General features: G+C 35.8%; 2 protein-coding genes across 4 annotated transcripts; both read right to left on the bottom strand.

Annotated features, from left to right (window-relative positions):
* Positions 1 to 3,304: 3,304 nt before the first annotated feature.
* Positions 3,305 to 13,923, bottom strand: LOC105048825 (ribulose-phosphate 3-epimerase, chloroplastic). 3 transcript variants are annotated; one of them, XR_012142938.1, is made up of 10 exons: positions 13,511 to 13,923; positions 12,731 to 12,845; positions 10,808 to 10,948; positions 10,526 to 10,639; positions 9,246 to 9,324; positions 6,637 to 6,746; positions 6,507 to 6,563; positions 4,447 to 4,516; positions 4,178 to 4,291; positions 3,305 to 3,668 (listed from the first exon to the last, which is right to left on the bottom strand). XR_012142938.1 is itself a non-coding variant. In XM_073261258.1 (9 exons), the coding sequence occupies exons 1-9, from the start codon at positions 13,639 to 13,641 to the stop codon at positions 4,242 to 4,244; spliced, it is 867 nt and encodes a 288-aa protein (XP_073117359.1). In that variant the 5' UTR covers positions 13,642 to 13,818; the 3' UTR covers positions 4,173 to 4,241. The 3 variants fall into 3 exon arrangements, 1 of the variants encoding a protein (XP_073117359.1); XR_012142939.1 differs by lacking the exon at positions 10,808 to 10,948 and having other exon boundaries at positions 13,511 to 13,836; XM_073261258.1 differs by lacking the exon at positions 3,305 to 3,668 and having other exon boundaries at positions 4,173 to 4,291; positions 13,511 to 13,818.
* Positions 13,924 to 16,136: 2,213 nt separating this feature from the next.
* Positions 16,137 to 21,573, bottom strand: LOC105048824 (uncharacterized). The gene is made up of 3 exons (XM_010928281.4): positions 21,317 to 21,573; positions 20,300 to 20,373; positions 16,137 to 16,521 (listed from the first exon to the last, which is right to left on the bottom strand). The coding sequence occupies exons 1-3, from the start codon at positions 21,491 to 21,493 to the stop codon at positions 16,443 to 16,445; spliced, it is 330 nt and encodes a 109-aa protein (XP_010926583.1). The 5' UTR covers positions 21,494 to 21,573; the 3' UTR covers positions 16,137 to 16,442.
* Positions 21,574 to 22,362: the final 789 nt, after the last annotated feature.

A 22,362-nucleotide genomic window follows, 5' to 3' on the forward strand; every position in this document is an offset into this window, starting at 1 on the left:
TTTTGAGTGCACAATGGTCGACCAGACTGGCCGACCTGGGATGATCGATCGGCTCGATCTACAGCAGTCGATCGATTTCCTCAGGCAGTCGACCAGTTTCGAAGAGAGATATGGTCTCTTGGTCGATCGGCCTAAGGTTTTGGGCTCGATCGATCAGCTCGATGGGCCATGATCGATCGAAATTCTCAAGCGGTCGATCGATTTGGCATAGCTCGCATGCCACAGTGGTTGATCGGTCTGAGGTTCTGAGCTCAATCGATCGGCTTGATGGGCCTTGATCGATAGGTTTCCTCAGACGGTCGACCATCCTGACCAATGAGAATTGGTCTCTTAGTCGACCGGCTTAAGCTCGACTGATCAGCTCGGTGGGCCGCAGTCGATCGAAATTCTCAGGCGATTGATCGATTTGGCACAACTTGCGTGCCACAGTGGTCAACTAGCCTGAGGTTCTGGGCTCAACCGGTTGGCGTGGTGGGCCTCGATCGATCGATTTTCTCAAGTGGTCGACCGCCCTGATCAATTTTTAATATATTTTTTAAATTATAAAATTTTTTACTCAATTTTTTATATTTATTTATTGAACCCTAATTATTAATTAACCACTTTGCTACCAAAATTATATCTTAAATTTTACATAATTTTGATCAGATTACAAGATTTCTCATCTAAAATGACAGCAACAAAAGAAAGGCATATATGCTTACATCAAACCGAAGTATATTTATCTAAAAATAAATGAAAAAGATGACAGATCTTCGTGTGAAGCCTCACATACTGCTACTAATAGCTGAAGTTTAATCATCCGGAGTAGGATCTTGTGATGATGGAGGAAATTGATGATAAAAATACAGTATAAACTGATCAAATCATCCAAATCCCTCATCCAATCGGGCACCCATCTATGCAAATCTCTCATCCAGCTGAGAATCCATATGTGCAAATCTCTCGCTAACAGATATCACCAATGTATCTATGCGAGCAAATAATGCATGCTGATCAGATGACTGCTGATCGAACTATGAAGCATATGTAGACTGACCACCTTCTTCACCGTTATGTTCTTCTTCATCTACTGTAGACGTACGCATCCATACCCCATCATGAAATGTATACCCCATACGCCTCAGAGATGCATGATTGTAAATATCACTACGTTTAATCTTGACAACTTCATCATCATCCATGATGTAGACATCAAATACCTCAAATATAGCAGTCAGAACAGCTCCATATGACCAGATAATTTTTGAACTTTGAAAATATTCATTCATATAAAACATCATTAAATAGGGCAAATTAACTCTATCACTTGAAAAAACTATTCTGCGGAGATAAACATCTAAATATGATACGTGTTCTCTATGATCTCCTCTGGGCAGAAAATTAAACATAAAAATATGATGCATTAACCTAGTTTCAAGTGGTAATAGATTTACATCAGGTTTAGCAGTCGCACTTATATTGTCGTCAAAAATAGTTCTAATACAGGAAGCATAGTCTAATACTGGATGATTCCAAATAATACTACTATTGAAAAATCTATCACCATCTGATGGAATATCTAAAATTTGATCTAAAACTTCACAGTCAAATTCAATCAATTATCATTTAACATACGATAAAATGAAACAAAACTTACTATTAAAACTAAAATTACTATAAAAATAGTAAATCAGAGTTGGATACATTGGCTTGTTAAGCATAATCATTGATAGCCAACACATCTTTTCAAACAAAAATTTAATACGAAAATCACTAAAACTATTTAAATCGACTATTCTACCTCCTACAATTTTTCTTTTAGAAAAAATTGATTGAAATTTTTCACTTCACTCACTATTTATAAAAAAAGTACTCTTCATACCTACGAGATGGTTACTTTCCTTTCTCTACTCGAGCCTTCTTTCCTTTCGACAAAACTCCACTTTTTTTTAAGCCATAATCGGTTTTAAGAAGGGGGATCAGATCAGAATTTATGGACTAAATGCAAGCAAGGAAATTTCTAAAAATCTCAATGAGTAAGGAGGGTGGGTGAGGATTTAAAGAGAATGAAATCGTAGGTTCAACCCACGAATTGATTCAACGACAGAAAATTTCAAATGAATTCGTAGGTTGAACCTACGAATGCAAGAATTCATGGGTTCAATCTACGAATTCATCCAATGGTGGGTCAAATTTCAAATGAATTAGTAAGTTGAACCACGAATTCAGAAATTCACCTACCCATGAATTCCTGAATTCGTGGGTTGAACGAAATTTCAAATGAATTCGTGGGTTGAACTCACGAATTTTGTTCAAATTTCAACAAAAAATTTTCGTTGAAAGGATTTCGTGGGTTGGAGGCATGAATTCATTTGGTTAATTCGTGACTCTAACCCACGAATTCAAATTTCAAAATTCGTACATCCTTACCGGGTGGATTAAAAAATTTATAGATTCAACCCATAAATTATCCACGTGGATACTGAATTCATGGATTGAATCTACGAATTTATCCTATGTGCCCAACCACAATAGTTTGATCATGATATTTTCAAAATATTTTATTAAAAATATATTATTTAAAAAAAAATCCATAAGACTGATGGGCCAGAATCTCATCACTCCTTGGAAGAGCCGAAAGACCTCATGTGACCCACCTACTTCAGGTTCACTGCTCTGTATGCCTAACGTGACCATTATTTTTTTGTGGTATGCCCTACGTGACCATGAATAATTTATTTCAGCACATAATTTTTGCGCAGAGCATGCAATCAAGAACGTTTTGTGCTGTACCATGAAAGCGATGCAATTGACATCTACCTGCAGTTGCAGAGGGTTAGTATAAATACGCCCCACTCGATAAGAATCTGGTCGCCATCATTTCACTTGAGAGGAATTGATTGATTGACCTTCAGGACGACAGAAGTAACAAGGGAGAGAAGCTTTAGGACAACATCTACTGCAATCAAGGTTTTGGTGCCACCCCGCTGGGAACAGAATGCTTTCAGTGTTCAAATGTCCATCTAATAAAACTGCCCTCAATTCATCATTGCCGTCCAGCTAACCCCATGCTTCAGTGAAGACGCAGAATGGATAGAACCATTGTTCAAAATTTACTACACATCTTGATGCACAGCAATGCAGCTTCAGGACCCTTTTTAATTAGATATTATAATTTAATCCATTACCCCTAGATCAATAAAATAAAACTAAAATGAATAGCAAATCAAGTGCGAAAATGAACAGGATTCTCATCCCCGAGACAGCCTTGGAAGTTGGAATCCTTCTCTGTATGTACAAAAACCCATAGAATCATGCTCGCTGATGAAAGCTTTTTTTTTTCCAATTACAAATAGAATAGAAGTTCTGAAATACAAAGGGCGCATAGGCAGATGCAGGGTACAATTTTCTAGGTTCTTACATTTATGTTTCCTTTATATCCAAGCATCTAAGTGACGTACCATAATATAAGTAGTGAGAAGTGACAGAAGCTTATACCAAGCATCAGCTAACTCTGGCTTAGTTTAAGTGGCATTTTATTGTACAAGAATTCCTATAAACGGTACACTTGTGACAAACCTAAAATCCCCAATCCCCAAGCATCATGATACAATTGAAAGAAATTTGTTGATGAAATCCAAGGTTTGTCAGATGATGCTCTTCTCAAACCTTTTATTATTTGTTATCTGCAAACAAGAAGCAAATTAGATTTGCATTAACTGATAGTTACTTCAGGGAACAACATATTACAGATTTTAAGAGAATAGAACGTTGTAGAATTTTTTTTCTAAAAAAGAAAAAAGAATTTTGAAGAATATTTCAAAATTCAGTTAAAGAATTTCAGACATGAAACTTGCAGAAAAAGGCAGCAAAGTATTATTAGAGTTAATAATGGTCATTGGTGGGAGAACATTTTCAAAAAACAATATAGACACCAAATCAAAAGCAAATGTATGACCTAAAAAAGATATATTATTTCATCCTTACTGAAACAGACAATTCAAGCTAATACAAATGAAAATGTGCAGGATGTGCACAAACTAACTTTATCAATATGTTAATGTGAATATATCTATGAAGCATCTAAAGATAATAATCCAAGCAAAAAATTTTTAATTCTGGCTTTTCATTAAAATCATTGTACAAGTCAGGAATAGATGCACATATGCATCTTCAGCATGCTGCAATAACTTACCAAGGAGCAAAGAGATTAGCAATAAACAATGCCTTATCAGTAATTCTTATGAACAAGCTGTCTTTCATACTGCAACTGCCATAGGCCTTTTGCCAGTCTTTATGTCTCTTATTGCTGAAATACCAAAGAAACGTTGTGTTAAAACAAAACAACAAATTACTGAAAATGTAAGCATTTTATCTTTTTATTTACTTTTCTAGTAGTATAACAATTATCTAGAATTGAAAAATCAAAATAAAATAAAACCAATACAAAAGTGAGGTTCATGCCTTCTGCATAATCTTTTGCTCCAAAGACTGCAGAACCTGCAACTATAGCATTAGCTCCAGCTTCAATAACCTGCAACACAGAGAATACAACTACTGAATGAGTTGCTCTAACTTGAACTCCATATCCTTGTAAGTTGACTCGAACATGGTGAGGCAATGGTGTGGTAAAGACATAGAATTCTAGAAACAGCATACAACCTTCCGGAGAGCATTTCCTTGATAGCATATCGCAAAGACTAAATATACTTTTACTACAATACATTGCTTTGCTTGCATACAATCCTTTAGTGTGTCAGAATGCATGTGCATCTGTCATAGGGATTTGGAATATGCACAATGCGATCTAGTACAATTTATTATAAAAAGCTCAGTCAACTGCATTCACAGTTGCAGCCTATCATATGTTATAAAAAGCATGCATTAAAGAAGTTCACTTTACAGCAGACCTTGCATAAATCATGGGATAATATGTTGGTGGTTAGTTGATAAAGGAAAGCAACTTTTATAAATTGATGCAAATTGAGATACTGGGACTATATCAATTAGGAAGAAGCCAGATTTAAATTGGATGACCATGGTTGGGGTACCAGTACCAGCTGGAAGAGTTGGTAAAGTCTCTTGCATTGATACAAGAGACCTACCCTGGTACCACTTATTGGCCAAGCTTCCACCTGTCCTAGCTTTCAAAAAACAAAAAACGAGGAGAGGGAGAGGTGGTTGTGGGGGGGGGGGCGGGCATGTCCGTTGTGTAGAGTGGAGAGGAGAAGAAGAAGAAGGAAAGGGAAGAAAAAAGGAAGTTTGGATGACCAGAAACCTTGCCTGCTCACTTAGAATAGTTATAAACCATATGATATGGTAGTATAAGACAAAACATCTAAATTTTCCTAATACGTCTTAGAAAAATGAAAAGATAAAAATTTTGTAAACAAGATACTGATAAGTTGGAACTTGCTCTCATCAGTGCCTTCCCTGACAGAATAGGATAAGAGGCATGCTGGTTTTTGGCATGTATAAACCTCTACAAGCAGCAAAGGTTTGCCATTCTTATACGTTTGGCATTGAGCCAGCCAATAGCCAAATAGAAGATCACCAACCTACCAAGGGAGGCCTATAAAGCAGCAGATTACATGACCAGGATAACCACATCAAAAGCTGAATGACTATCCAAAAGAATATTGTAATGCCACAAATTCTAAAGGGAAGTAATGCCACTGATTAGGAAGCTTTTATTTAGGTGCCGTCTAATTCATCAAAATTTCATAATAATATAACATAATAATGATCCCTGCTCATTGAGAGGTTAAGCTAGACATGCAAACATAAAATTAACCACCTAATTATTTCTACTTTTTTCCATCATACCAAGCCATCAAATCTAGGAAGCACATATACTTCAAATTGCATGCCACATCCATATATAGGATACAAATCGGATGCCGATTCTTTACAGATATTTCTAGGATATGTTGGATATTTATTTATCCTTTTCTTCAACATTAACAAAGGCTTGGGATACTTCCTGTACTAACCTGATATACTTCCCCAATACCTATAGGGATGAGGGGGATGGCATTATTTTCTTTTATCTTTTGATGAATGTTAGGCTTTCGATGATAAATAGTTAATGTTGGAGCTTGTGATGTTAATGTTACTGTACACTATGAATTATAGTCTATTTATTTGAATGATGACTAAATGATGACGTTTGTAGATGTTAACAATACAATATAAAGTTATAGGCTATGTTAGATCATTATATACATATACATAAAGAAGTACATACTTATTTTATTGCCAAACTGTAGCTATATCATATGATATTTCTGGAAAATTTGTCATATTGGTGTATATGTGTCCCATATCCATAACCATGCTTGATAGCCCAAACAGAAGAAAATATCTGAAAATTCTATAGTGATCCATAGAAGGCCAAATAGGACAAACAAGAAAAGAATATTTGAGATCTTCATGGGTCACTTTTGAACGCATCCTCCATGAATGAGGTCCTCCATCCTCATCTTTAAACAATTAATTGGCAATTAGGATTACAAGAAAGGCACCTTATATGCATTGGAAGGACCAACTCCACCATCTACCTCAATCCATGGGTTCACACCCTGCATAACAGAACAACACCATGATTTCCCAAAAGTAGCTAAATTACCAGAAGAAATTATCTGCTTCGTGTACCTTTTCAGCACATAATCTTCTCAAGTCTGAAATTTTCTTCACCTGACTCTCAATAAAGCTTTGCCCACCAAATCCAGGATTAACTGACATAATCAACACCAAATCCACCACTGTCCACACAAAAAGTAGAAATTTTCATTAGGATACTATTTAATCAACCTAGATATATCTATTTGAAATGATGATTTTAAATAAGACGGTAGAAAGTTCATCATTACATCCAAGTCTTTTTCCATCAAAAAAAGTTAGTTATGCCCAGAATTCACAGGTCAAAAAGGCTCCGCAGAAGGATTAAGTATATCGTTATAATTGTTTGTCAACACCATGTTATGCCCTAACAATTGGTGCCTAATTCACAACCCAGGCAGTTCAAGACAACATAAGGGTTGCAATGAAACCTCGTATGCAAGATGGTGTATGGGGATTGATAATACTTTTGACCAAAGTTCAATGTTGTGCAACCAATAAGCAAAACTTCAAAATTCATCTAGTCTTGGAAAGTGCCTAAACAAAGAGGAAAGATGATGCAAATGAAAAGAATCTGGATTCGTCTTGAGGCACCACTTATAAGCTAAATAGCTAAAAAAGCTAGGGCCATGAAACATAGGATTTACATTAGACATGCAGAACCAAATTAAAAGAATGAAAGGTTGAGAAAGAAAATTGAAGCATGTGGGCTATTTGTGAGTAGAATGTGCAGGTGGACATGTCTGAAGCATAAACCTCATGTAGCATTTTGCAAACATCTCATGGAAGAAGTGCTTACTCACAGTTATTCTAACTTCACATAGTGTCTTACAGACAAAGTATCATGGTGGCTGAGGTCCCTAAACCTCAACCTTCATACTCCATTTAGATGTTGCACCAATGAAAAAAAATGCGGACTGACAAATGAAAACATGACAAAATCAAGAATAACATATGATCATGTCCGTGATGTGGGTATGTTCAAAGAAAAGAAATTAGTAGCTAGACTTTTCAGACTCTCTCCCTCTCTATGTGCGCACACACTGTTGTGCACACTCATGCACATGCATGTGCATAAAGAATCCATTTTCAATCAAAATCTATATGTGCTTTTTTCCAAACATGCATCAGCACTTGCAAGATGTTTCCTGATAATGATGCTTCCTTCACTAAGCTAAATAGATCATAAAATCATTAGACCTCAGACTTCTCTCTCTTCTCTGCAATACGAGTCCCCACTGCCATTACAATTAGATGTCTCATCTAGCTCCTATATTGAAGTGCCACAGCTACCACATGGCAGATTTGTGAAAAGTGGTCTACTCATCATCCACTGAGGTGATGCTGCAACAACACCTTAGAAGTCAGTATTCTAAGGTGGAAAAGCCTCAAGGGACTTCAACAATCTGGTGCAAAGGCAGCTACTTCCAATGTCATTGGATGAAAATCAAGCATACCTCGCACATGCCTGTGCACATATGATATGCCTGCTGCCTAGAACTAGGCCCACATACAACAAGCACTTGAGTTGCAATAACATATTCTTTTCACCATCTCTTTTGTCATGAAAAGATAGGGATCTGGTGAGATATTCTTGCTTTTTTAACTATTTCTTCAGAGTTCTATAGAGGGGTGCAATCGAGCCAAACCAAGTCAAATAGCTAGAAACTTGAGCTTGACTCGACTCAAAATATTCTGACTCAAAACTCAGCTCAAGATCAATCGAGCCTTAATATCCCAAACTCGAGCTTAGCTCGATGAAAAATAGGCAAAACTCGAGATCGACTCGACTCAACTCGAATATCAACCGAGCCATACTCGAGTTCGAATGTGACATCAAGCCTTAGCCTACTAATAATATATAGATTAATATATATATATTATAAATAAAAATAATATTATTAAGATATATATAAACTTGAGTAGGCTCGCAAGCTTTCGACTCGAGTATCCCACTACTAGAGCTCAATGATAATCAAGTCGAGTCGAGCTCGAGTAGCTCGTGAGCAGCTCAACTCATTTGCACCCGTAGTTCTAGAACAAAAATGACTATTTATACAGAGGGATAAAGCAAGATAAATACCCGAACAAGAATGATAATTGTGATCCTATACGTAATTTTAAAGACCTAGTGTGTCCGTCAAAACCAATGATTATCACTTAGCACCAAGAAGCATGCACTCAAATTGTCCTTTGCAATCTAGAATCTTGCCTTAATCACCCTAGAAAGTCTTGTAACTTTCTGTTTCACCAGCAAATTATTGCTATTATGAACTCAACTAACTTGAATTTTATTGACTAAAATTTTCATATTTGGATATGCAAATTAGGATATTAGATTTCATGGAGCATGAGAGTTTGTCCAATGGCAGATACTATTTCTTTAGTACCAAAAAATGCTATTATTGGTGCCTCACATATTCCGATATCCAAAATATTTGCAAATTCCATCTCCTCACTCCCAAACATGAATATCATGTCTCAAGCCAAAGAAACTAATATGAACAGAAAAAGAATAGTCATAATTTAAAGTGAAACAAAACAATCATCAGAGAACATCAAAGATGCACAACATCAATGGATCAGTTGCTAATAACTTGGAGAACATGCTTAATGGAAAATTTTAAGAGCATAACTCTTACCATCAAGGACATACTCTATGGAACTTAAGGGGGTTGCAGGATTTAAAACAACTCCAGCTTTTGCTCCCAGATCTTTAATCTGACATGCTTGTCACTTGTTAGCCGAATACTCCGATATGATTTTTACAGCAGTATATTATTCACTAGGGCATTTTTGTAACAGCCCTTCGTACTAAGAGAATTAGAAGACTTATGTAATCTTAAAGATCCCATCATGTCACTCTGCTAAATTATTATTTTCGAAATTTAGGAATTAAACCTGAAGTCCTTACAGAGTAGTATAAGTACTGAAACTAAACAGCAAATGCAGCATAGAATCCAAACAGAGATTTTTTTTATTTGTTTTTTTTTTTTTTTTTGCCCCTAAAAGATGCTTGGAGGAGATAAGATGTTTTAGCTGACATGGAGCAAGTTTCAAAAGTTATTGTTTAAAAATTTTTGACAGAAATATCTAGGGCACAATATGCATGATGGTTCCAAGTAAAATTGCAGAGAGAAGAAAAAAAGGGCCAGCTGCAAGGGTTAAACAATTACATGAAAAGAAAATAGTATACATCTAACATTGTATGGAGGAGTAATCAAGTGACAAGTTTTTGCATGATGTCAAACAAACTACGGATTGCTGTGATTTCAACTTACAAGACTACCATGCTATGACATGATCAATAGTGCCAAATATGTTGGTTGATTTAATTTATATCCTAAGAGCACATAAAGATCCAGAGTACAGGATGTTTCATATATCAAAGTTCTGCTGACAGTTCCAGCCAAATGATATGTGAAAATAATTCCTTTATCACTTTCAACAAACTATAATTCTTTTATCAGTTTCAACAAACTTGTTGAATCCATGTGGTAACTCCAGAAGCCCAGACTGAGATAGCAGAAACAGGTGGCAACTCCAGAAGCACCAGATTGCGATACTAGATGCAGTAAGCAAGATGAATGCTCTAGTAGGGTTTTTTCTAGTTATGATTTCAGATTAAGAAGCACTCATTTGTCAATATGAAAAATAATTTATAAAAACAAAGACTGAAAAAAAAAAAAGAAGAAGAAGATCTCTACCAATGCTTAATTATATCGAGTCACAGACAGTTTTCGCTTATATTTGGTATGCTGCAATAGAAAAGAAATAGAAAGATCATTCATTATGATCAGCTCTAATGGGCATGCAAAGCCTTAGTTTATCTTGTAGGATGAAATAGTAACCAAGTTATGCAGCTCACTTGTACCTGTTTCGGTGCAACATCTACTTCAAACATGATATTTGATGTTAATACCTGATTAAGTGTCCGATGCAGATGGATGGTTGCAGATTGCTCACAATGAACACTGACAATGTCTGCACCGGCCTTTATAAAATCTGGAACACGCTGCTCAGGTTCCACAATCATCTGAAAATTTGATTTTGGAGCAATAATTTTTCATATATTATATTATTGAAAGATAATAGGATCTAATTACATGTAAAAATAAAATCAACACCCAATAGTTCAAGCAATTATACAATGACTTAAAATTGTATGTACAGGACATTGAAGAATAAAGCTGGAAAGCAGTACCAAATGCACATCCAATGGTAGATCAGTTACTGGACGCAAGGCATTCACCACAAGAGGTCCAATGGTGATATTGGGCACAAATCGCCCATCCATCACATCAACATGAATCCAGTCACATCCTGCCACTTCCACTGCTTTTACCTAAATGAATTACACTAAGTTACTCCTCATATCGACCACATATGTTTATTTTATATCATTCATAATATTCCCAAATATCAGGCTATGAACAAACTCACATTCTAACTAGTAAAATAGATAAACAAATGAACTAAAATTTAAGAATGCATTTGGCGAAATAATCTATAAATTTATATCTGATAAGATGTATCTACCAAAGACTGATAAATCGCTAGAAAAAATGGTTGTTGGCTTTGTTAGGCTCTTAAGCCACTGCTTATTCTCTCTTTTTGCCTAAAAATCTTAAGCAGACATTATTGCAACATATACATTATCGTGATAAAGATGCAGTTACACCAGGAACAAACAGAGAAAACACTGCTGCAGAATCATATCTTAAAAAACAAGCATATGTTAAGAAGCTACAACAACTAGGTTGCTGCACTTGTTATAATCTGCTCTAGCAGAGGTCCATCAACAAATTTCAGCTTTTATAATATAATGAATATGCTTAAAGACTGATGTTCTTATTATTGTACAAAGAAAACACTTTCAATTTTCTTTTTGTTGCACTACATTTATTGTGATAAGATAGCTTGATATGCTGATATAGGAAGTGTTGTAAGAAAAAGGAGAGCTTCGCAATTATTGCCGAAAAAGCAAGCTACATCTCCTCATGAACAAACAGCAACCAATTTTAAGTAATAGAAATTAACTACATGAGTACAAGCATAGCATACACAATATAGATGACAAGCCAAATAGTATCTATTTCTAGGATCCCTAAGGCAATATCAGTTATAAGTCCTGGACCACTTGTATATAGCACATGTCGATTTTAGAATGATAAAGAGGAAATCTCCAACTGAAGAATTACTATAATAAAAGGTAAGGCCAAGACCTTATCCTGATTTGAGAATTGCTGTAGGTATTTAGCCACCTATAGCCAACATAAACTTAATTATTCTTATATTGAACCGCATCACTGACCAAGTAGACAAGGATAATTGGCATCTTATCCAATATCCATAATCCTTCAGATGAAGTGAAGCATAAGCACGGACAAAAGCATATGCTTCATAGATTTTCCTTTTCTGTAAAAGAAACAATTATAATTTTAGGGAAAAAAAAAATCTCAAAGAAGTAAGATATGTTTGAACTTCAATTTGTACCAGAATTTCATAAATAAAGATTTAGATGCACACAAATAACATGACACTAATGATCTGCTATGTCACCAATCATCTGCTAAAATTTAGTGCTCTAATTTTCAAGCGTGCAACCAATCTTACCATAGCAAGTTATACATGACTATATTTCCCTTTGATTGGTTGTGGAAGTGATCAATATGCATTTCACAACTCTCTAAGTGATGCTTTATGTGCTTTTCATGTCCTAACTCATGAGCTGTAAGGCATTTTCAAGAGCATGTTCTCAAGGTGAGTAAATGGATGTAAGTCTCAATAACACCTTGTTAAACAATGAGGTTTAATTTCACCATAGCTAAGTCAACTAACAAGTTCTTGCTCTTCTATCCTTATAAAACCTTATGCTACAAAACATATTAGTTGTATTATTAGCTGTTAGAAGTATTACATCAATATGTGCCATAGAACATACATATTGAAGCACTTTGCTTGCAAAAAAATCTCAAATTCAAAACATACTGGTACACAATAGCAGTTATGATTACATTCATAATTTAAATATGCTACAAGACAATACTTAGAAAGCACAAATGGCCGTTATTTGGAAATAAAGTTGGAGTTTCTGTTCTTCTTGATATCAGGGTTTCCAAGTCACCTGCTCGCCCAGCTTCGCAAAGTTAGCAGAGAGTATCGAAGGAGAAACAATTATGTCACTTTTTGAGAATTTATCAACCCGTGCCGATGCCCTCAGTGTAGTTAAAACCTTCCTCCTGAAATTTGCATAAAAATCAATGAGAACACAACAACACAACGCATAAACCTTCCTACATGGTTTTAAAAAACCAAAGAAATATGAACATAAGCATCAGACGGCGCGTGACAAGAATGAAACAAATCATTGACGGCTGCAAAACCATATTCCAAATCCTTTGCTCATTTGTTTGAAAGAATAAGAACTCAGTCGAACAGTATTGCATCATCTTCATCAGGATACATAGGTATTAGGAAGAAAGTCAAGCCATAGACATCACAATATAGATGTGATATATTTCAACGAGTTCATTTGCCCAATACCATTCGGTCGCTTAGTATACCACAACATAAACCCAGGAACACGAACGGCGAAAGCATCTTTATATCGCTTGACGAAGGGGAGGTTTCGGGAAATCAGACAATCTGGCATCCGATAAAATCTAAAAATCCAGGCCTCAATCCAGCATCATCAAAGAAATCGAAATCGATATTGAAATAGCGGAATTTATTGATAGGCTTGGCTTCGCTGGGTCAAAGATGAAAAGGCCCGTAAAAGGAAAAAGAAAAATTCAATTCTAGAATTGCCGATATTGTTAAAGACAAGGGATGGGGGCCTCCCAGTCCCAGACGGGAAAAAAAAAATTGAAAGCAGCCAAGAGCGAAAGGAGAAGAAGGTCACCACCTGGAAGCAGCCTTTCTGGGTGGGGAGAAGAAGGCGAGTTTGCTTAGGCGGAGGCCTCGGCTTTGGGGGACGGCGATCGCCGTCGAGCACAGGGAAGAGGACGAGGAAGCTGTCGCGGCGGCCGATATCATCTCTCCGTCTGCCTCCCTCGCTGCAATACCTCGGATCAGGCTAGTAGGTGGAACCGTGGAAGAAGAGCCAATTGTTTTTCCAAGTGTAGACCTTTTTTTTAGTTATTTCTTATTTTCTTCGGACCAAAGCGAGCAAGAAATAAAATCCATCCGTCGTCAGATGTGATTGGGATGACTTATCTAACTCCAGCCGCAGGCTCGCCTCGTTATCTGCAATGCTCTCGACCGTAGGAAAAAGGAAACGGCTGAGGCATCTCTCCCCTCTCTTTGAATTTTGTTGAAATGCCCACCTAACATCTCAGAGCCATTCCTCCACCTCACAGACCTACAACCTGTATCCCAAGATTGCCTTCACCGGATGTGGGCCCGGCCATACCAACTGCCTTTTTTTTTTTTCCTTGTTTGTTCCTTTTTATTATATCCCGCACCACCCGACATTTTCTTTTAGTTGGATAGATAAATATTTTAATACCAAAAATTTTGAACTATAATAGAATTAACTAGCACATAACTTACACAATACGTAGGTGCTGACATATTTTTTGAATGTTCTCGAAATATAATACGAAACAGATAGGATAGATAACAAAAATAGAATAGAATATAACAGATGAAAATTTCAATTATTTTCTAAAAGATTTAATATTAATATAATATATTATTATTATATAAAAGTTTAATAATATATGTATACTATCAAATAATAAAATAATATGTTATTTTAATATAACAAGAACATGATCCAACTTGGATATAATAAAAAGTAGAAAAGTATTGTACATAGAAAATATTTAAATACAATATAGAAAAAAAATTAGTACTTATATTTTCATTTTTAAATGAGATCGTTATCATAAAACAATGAATAAAATTAATAAAATATTAATGTAAATAATCTGCATAGGATGTGAACAGGGTACGATATTAATGAAACATATTTTTCATTAACATCAACATGTACAAAATAAATATTTTTTTTAATATCGATTTTGTAGTATTAATAAAAATTTCTTTAATATGGTTTAATAAAGAACCGTAATATATAAAAATCCTACTTATTATCCAAAATAAAGAGTTCTGCTCGTGCATGTGTGCGTGCATGTTAGATGGCCAATATCTATCCATGGTTGGATAAATAGCAGCTGTTATAATAGCTATTATTCTTCATTGTAAAAGTATTGTGACTTGTGGAATAAAATACTCAAAAGCTGCTGTGAAGGTTTTGATTTTGAAGAAATATGTAGTTAATATGCATAACATAATGTAATGTCATCAAAAATACCAATAGCAGACATCACTTTGAACATAGGAATAGGACTCGATGTTGAGTTTAGGAAATTCGATCAAGTATTGTATGACCAATGACAAAAAACTGATAAGTAACTAATTATGTGATAATATAGTCCTATAATTATAATGGAGTTTCGAACTGGATCGACTACAAATAAACCGATAGATATTAGATGACAATTTACATATATGAATATGTAAGTATGTATTACATGTGAAAAATGTGCTATTGATGTTTACAATCTAATACTAGTTCATTGAACCCCATCAGCTTCAAGATATCTCTCCTTTTTTTCTTTTTTTTTTTGAGAGTAAGTTTGAGATAACTGGAACTCAACAATTGCACTAAAAACCATGGTTTTCCCTTCCTTAGACTTGCACCTACTTAGAGTCACAAGACAAGGCAACGATAGGCTTCAAATATTTTTGATGTAAATGTACACTGTAAATTTGAGTACTCTAATCAATGTAAGATTGTTTTGTGTCGAAAACAATGTTTAACCAAATAAGGATGCTATCGACAACCATCAAAGGAAACAATAGTTCTTGAAAATGTGTTTTAGAAATTATTTATCAAATGAAAACTCAGAAAAGATATAAAAGCAGAGGAACCTATATATGACTCTTAATTCCAGTAGCTAGCATCATTTGAAAAGGGATCAATTCAAATCAGTTTTCTTCTACCAGTAACCAAGATAGAGACTGCGTAAGTCAACCAATTTCACGGTGAAGAAAAGGAATACTTGCTGCTCTGCTCTCATCAACTGAATCATGTTTCAAGAAAACTCTTGCTGCTGTATTTAAAGTACTGAAAAAATACCCTGCACTTTTAAGTGCATTTGACTTGGAGCAGGCAGGTCTAAAATTATAATTATTGTTTCTCAAGCCCTGTCCCATACCTCCGACCACTAGGGGACTGGTCTACTAAATCTTTGTTCAGATAAAAGCCTCAAGCAGTCCTTCCAGAAACCTCTAAATCAACACATCTATTTCTTGTGGGCTAACAATGAGGTTCTGCAGACATTAGTTCCAGACAGGCAACGTTCCCGGTTCTCAGCATTCACTTAACTGGGAACGCAAGCGAGTCCACTTATGTGTACAAACTATGATGATATTTGTCTTTGCTGCTGAATTGGAAGAGCACTTGCATCTTTGCTCCATGAGATCATCCGGTTACCTGTGTGTTAGATGAATGGTGCCACATCTTTCCAAGTACAGCAGAAAATGAAATTGATAGACAAAATGTGCTGTGATAAGAAACATATCAAGGACATGGAGCATCTTCCTTTCAAAAGGAAAATCAGAAATTTGGACATGAACATCCACATGACTAATGGAAGCATCTCTGGACCCAAAACAAATCTGCTCTCATAGAGGACTATTGGTGCCATGTCAGGCCTTCCATCTAATCTTATTGGCTACATGGAAACAGATATCCAATAATAGCTTTCATAATGTCAAAATTGCAGATTGCATCTAGCATGCTGATTTTTAATCATTGCAAGAATCGATTACAAACTGGAAGGGCCACTGCTCCCTCTATCCCCGCTGCAGCAATAGAAATGAGGCAGCTTAACTCGACCACAACTCCTGCAAGGTACATAAACAAAGTTCATGATACAATTCAGAACCAGTTACTTAAGAAGGGATAATTTAGAATTACTGTCCAAGAAGATCTACAATATATGTATAAAACATCAAGCAGAATAGCTTGGCCAGTAAGAGGTAAGACTGGTTGATTTAATGATGATGAAGAGCTACATATAGAAGCTAATGACATTGATAAGACTGTTGCATTCACATATTTTGATTATGTTGCTCTCCTGTTTGCCTGAAGATTTCTCACAAAATTCCGCTGCTTCTTTATTTCTAGAACCTTCATAAGTTTCCACTCTTGCAGAAGACTCTAGCTACCTCATTCAAACCATGGCTCTATACTAGCCCCACTGGCTGGCTTAGTCCTTGAGTCCTTCGGTTTTTCTTAGCTGACCTCCAGAACCCAATGTAAATATCTTCCTCCATTCTTGCTCCCTTGCCTTTAGAAACCAGTGCTTTTAAATGCAGCTGATGTCAATATGTCAAGATGAGGCATGAAAGTGTGCACATCAGATTCTTAAAAGAAAGCAAGCCCTTCTAATAAATTAACCATTCTTAAAATCAAGCTCCTTTATATAAGCACATAGTGGCACCATCAAGAAATGATCCAATCCACGAAAATAAACATAGGAAATCTCAAGTTTAGTGGTCTAGTCATCATATCTGAGTTTCAGTTAAAGTTCTCCAGACACAAGGATGTGGAAGTGAATTAAGAAGTCCCTAGAGCAGTTAAAACATTCAAGAAATGACTTCTTAAGCTTCATAAAATGTGATGGTAGAAAACCTCTTTGATTTAAACAGAAAATATTGGAGGCGCATTGAGCATTGATCACTACTAGAAGCAGCCATTTTTTTAATAAACAACCTTAATTTTATATCTTAGAATTCCTTTTGGAAAATTGGAAAACCAATTGTTACAAATATAAGGTTATGCCTAGTGATATCATGGGATCTAAATCATATTATTTTGTTCTTATAGTGTAAATGTAGAACCTCACAAATCCAACCTGATTTATCCTTTCAATTGCAGCATTTATGTTTCTTTAGCATCGAGCAAAATGGAGTAAAACGATGGATTTTAGTTATTCACCAAGCATTTCATCAATGTCCAAAGCAAGATTTACCATCTCAGTACCGGGCCCCATAGCAGTGCCAATCTGTTAATGTGTCGGTATGGGGCTAGTTCAGCATAGCGACACTTGATACGCCCTCTATAATACGATCCGTACTGCCCGATTTCGCATGGGACAGCAAACATGGGTTCCAAGGTAGTGTAGATAATCAGATACTTTCATGTTGCATAGAGGAATTGGGATATGTAATGTGTTTCCACATACCTCTACAGAAATGGTCCTCACATGTCGTATATGATCTGTATATGATCCTATATCAGTAAGTAGTCACATATATTACAACATGTCCCTAATATATTAATTGACATAAGACTGATAGCCACAAAATAGTATCCATTTTGTTTGGGCCAGTATGGAGGTGTCTTCTCTTCCCTTGAATCTTTATATATTTCATTTTTTGAAGTTCTATCATTTGGAGCCACAACAATGTCAAATCAAGAGTTAAACCTAGATTCGGAAAGGCAAAACAATGTTTAGGTTTTCTTTTTTCTTTTTTTACCCGTAGGAAAAAGATCTTCCAAAAAGCATGACTTCCTTGCATGCAGTCTTTCTCTTCTTGGTTCATAACATATTGTAATATTTATGCATTCTTGAATGGGGTCCTGGATTGCTTTCCCTTGCTCAATTTTTCCTTTCTATGTTCATATAGCATCTCTACATATTCTTGACTAGACCAGTGGATTTATGTTTTAGCTTGCCTAAGAGCCTGGGAAGAAATTGGTTTTCCAAAATTAGGATCTAGAAGAAACATAGGCTCATGCTTATTTTTTTAATAGCCACCAACAAAGGAGAACATATACATCTTCAAAGACATTTTAACATTAGTTTGAGCTTTTCTATTATTGTCATTTATTCTTGGAACATATATAGCTACAATTATTATTAGTTTTTATGGTTAACTTCCATAGTATGACTTCTCACATATCTAGGGCCCATAAGCAACAAGAATTTGCCTTGAAATATGACCATGGACAATAGAATTGTTAAGATGGGTCTAAATAATGATAGCATATTCTAAAAAAGTCTACAAACAAGTCTTCTCCATAATAAAATGCAATAAAAATGACTAGATTAATGATAGTGTATTCAAAACAAGTCTTCCTTGCATCATAATCCAATAAAAATGGTCTGGATTAAAAAGGGGGACAAGCTTAGATGTTGTGCAGTAACATGACATTTTGTGTTTTCTAAATGTGTTGCGTATCATCCCATGCTGGTTATAAAAGTCAACATGATAAGGCTGGCATAGGATGATAAATGATACTTGGATCCTCAGTCATATGACACTGCAAAGTAAGATCCAACATGCTTTTCTAACAGAATTAAGAAATTGTTAAAATACGAGGTTTTGAAATCTGGTAATTTAATTCAAATATCATATCTGACGCTGAAGGGGGAAATGAAGTGAATTACAGTCCAGAAACTCAGTTTCATTCCAAACTCAGAAAGAGACTCGGATAGTTCCAGAATCAGCTTCATTGGTCTCAGACTGATACAAATTGTATCAAAATAACTAAATTATGACAAAAATATTATAAATGAAAACTAAGACAACTCAAATAAAATCTAAAAGTAAATAAGCTTTAAAATATGATACATTGTTTAGTGGCAATTAAGATACACTGTAGTATGAGTGTTAGGCATCTTAAGAAAACAAAAGAATCAAGAAAGTAAGACTGCCAACTGACCATGTCAGTACAATCTCTTGAGCTGATACAACAAATCTGGGTTCAACCCAACCCTCACTTCAATATTTGGTCGGGCTTCCACCCAATCCTAGTCCTCACAGTACTAAGAACGGCAAAAAAAAAAAAAAAGGGAAAAAAAAAAGGTAGCACGAGGAAGATCATAGCAAATGCAAAACATTAATCCATCAAATATCAAGAAGAATGACTATAAATTTTATTTCATTAAAAATCTTGCTGATAAATTAAATGGATGCATCTATATTCAAGCTTATGGAATCCTCAATTTTAACATTTCTCAAAACAAAGGAAGTTACCCAAAAAAATTCTCAAAGCCTGAAGCTCAGATGGTTTCAAAATTTTTTAAAAACTCATAATCATATTTTTAATCATATGAAAATGATTCTCAAAAGCCTGATGTCTCATTCATAAGTAAGACACACCAGTCTCATTCAAGCAAATGAAGAAAATATTCTGAGTTTAGTTTTTTTAACTTAAACCTCATATATGTAAGTAGGAGTCTGGTTGGTTAATTGGAACTAGTCCATGGCCAAAAGGAGCCAGATTCTGCAGAAAACCCAACTGCAACTGGTCAAATTTGTCCGGTATTAGATATAACTAACACAAGTTGGTTTCAGATAACCCAAGCCAATCAGTTTCAGTCAAATCCAATATAATGTACACAGCTAGTGCAACTTTTAATCACTACCATGCTCAGCATAGTTGAAACAATTTTCATGGTATTTAGTGACAAGTCAATTAAAAATCAGCTTAGAACTTGAGAAAACAAAATTTGAGGATCTTTCATGCCAATTAAAAATGGATATTTAATAATATATATATGTTACCATGGATAGGCTTTACTATTGCAAAGTTGGAGACATAGTGCAAATAAAAATAATTGAACCATGGAACACATATGGTCACAGAATATAGAGCAGCAAAACTCTTTACTTGCATCGGACAATAACCGGAACAGGTTTCAGAGCCTTTGGTCCATTCCTTAATCCTTTCTTATGACGAGAAACCTGCAAAATAAATGGTCTTCATTATCAATTGCTGGTCACTCTACAAATTTTCTCATATACACAGAATTATTTTGACCTGCCTTGTTGCAGGAAGAAAAATATGCAAGTAACTAGCAAACACCCATGCATAAAGAAATGGCAATTTTCCTGTACTGAAAAGGAAGAAGTACAAGGAAAATTTGAGTTCTGTCCTATCATTCCCATATTGAAAATCCAATCAAGAAATTCCTGCAGACTTGATTTAAGTCATAAATTTTGTATGTATAACTACAGCTACCAGAAGTATTCCACAGTCTAAAGCAGAAGATTTGTGAACCAAACGTATACATATATGACCACGAAATTATAAGACCAAATTGAAAAAGGAAAAACAGAAGTTGAGAAACAAATAAAAAATTAATCTCAAGAGGGCAGTGGCAGGCAGAACATACTAGGCAGAAGAACAGGAGCACGATGTACAGTAGTAGTTTCTACAGACATATAGAAAAGGCTAACATTTTACAAGGTTTTACCGTTAAAAAGCTGGGCGCTCGAACACATGCATGCCCAAGTTGTTGAAAACCCCAACCTAGCAATCTTTGTAATCTACGAAGCAATAGCATAGTTTATGATTGCGAAGCAATACATCAAGTGGCTGGAGTGCAATATACAACACAAGATCAACCAAACCAAGATCCAATCGTCTCCTTTGTAATATAAAACAGCATTCCAACGGGAGGGGGATAACTGAAACGAACCCCCAAGCACAAGAGCCATAGCCAACTCACTAATGCTATGTAACAAGAAACAGAAGCCAACTCGCCGACATATCAAATGATGCAAACGAAAGTTACGAAAAGAAAAAAGAATAATCAAGCACGAAAAACACCTTTGGCCAAAATTTATAAAGCAAAATGGACATCAAAGATAGATGGAGAGAGGGAAGAGCATGAAGGGGGTCTACCTTTTTCTTGGGGACGGCCATGAGCTCCATGGAGGCGCCGAAGGAGAAGTGGGGAAGGGAAGGCGCCGCTGCGGGAGGGCCTTGAGGGAAGGGATCCTCGATAGAGATGGAGGGCAGAAGAGGGCGAGGAAGACGCAGGAGGTGGGACGAAGCTCGCCGGAGAAGAGACGCCGCCATCGCTTCCCGAGGCTTTAGACGGTCGTTCTCCGCTCCCTTTATTTCTTCCTGCTTTCACGCTTCAGCGCTTTGCGCTGCGGAAACCAGAGCAGACCGGATATCAAACCGGAGAGTTGGGTCGAATCTGCGGTTCAATTGGTAACCGAACCGGCAGTTGGCATTTGAAGGAGAAATTATACTCTACACCGCACGCACCACTTAACCGTACCTACGCCTAATCACAATTACTTGTTTTTATTAACGTCATTTATCAAATGCTCGTCCCGATACGTTATTACACAAATGGGCGGTTGTCATTGGCAGCTGCATGACCTCTGAAGTACACATTGCAATAGAAACGCTCATTGCGGTGCATATGATTAATTTCTTCATCGATGAGCCTCTGAAGTGCACATAGAAAATTCTTTTAGAGCCCCTAACTGGTTGTTTGGAACTTCAAGTCCCAACCAATCCTATATTTTATAACGATTTTTCATAAGTTATACTAACCTTCTGAGACTACGAGAATGTCATATAATTTGCATATCAAACAGGCTCCTTGTAGCAATATTCTATTTCAATTATTTGTATGAGGGTCAAAAATATAGTTGGCCAAGAATGTCATATTAATCATAATTTTGGAGAGCATACTTCCATCAGTAGATCATTGATTGTGAACCTTTTGCTTAGTTTTTTTCTAAAATTATGAGGAGGATTATTCTTTGTGATTGTATCTAAAAGAACAAATAGAGAAAAAAACATTTACAGAAACATCTTACTTAAAGAAATAGCTTGGAGAGAAAATACTAAAATTTTTGTTAGCTCGTGCATGCTACTACTTTAAGCACGGTGTAATTCCAATAGGTTGTAGGTTTTTTATTCTACCAATT

Source organism: Elaeis guineensis, chromosome 7 (assembly GCF_000442705.2).
Source record: "Elaeis guineensis isolate ETL-2024a chromosome 7, EG11, whole genome shotgun sequence".
NCBI classification, from domain to species: Eukaryota; Viridiplantae; Streptophyta; class Magnoliopsida; order Arecales; family Arecaceae; genus Elaeis; species Elaeis guineensis.

Bases quoted from the DNA above. Each gene is read 5' to 3' on its own strand.
- LOC105048825 (XM_073261258.1), bottom strand. From the start codon at position 13,641: ATGATATCGGCCGCCGCGACAGCTTCCTCGTCCTCTTCCCTGTGCTCG. The intron at 10,949-12,730 runs GTGACTTGGAAA...TAATTCATTTAG, and splicing joins TTGCGAAGCTGGGCGAGCAG to GTAAAAGCAGTGGAAGTGGC. The intron at 4,292-4,446 runs GCATGAACCTCA...TTGGTATTTCAG, and splicing joins AGCAAAAGATTATGCAGAAG to CAATAAGAGACATAAAGACT.
- LOC105048824 (XM_010928281.4), bottom strand. From the start codon at position 21,493: ATGGCGGCGTCTCTTCTCCGGCGAGCTTCGTCCCACCTCCTGCGTCTT. The intron at 20,374-21,316 runs GTAGACCCCCTT...TTTATTTTGCAG, and splicing joins TGGCCGTCCCCAAGAAAAAG to GTTTCTCGTCATAAGAAAGG. The intron at 16,522-20,299 runs GTAAAGAGTTTT...TGTACCTTGCAG, and splicing joins CCGGTTATTGTCCGATGCAA to GAGTTGTGGTCGAGTTAAGC.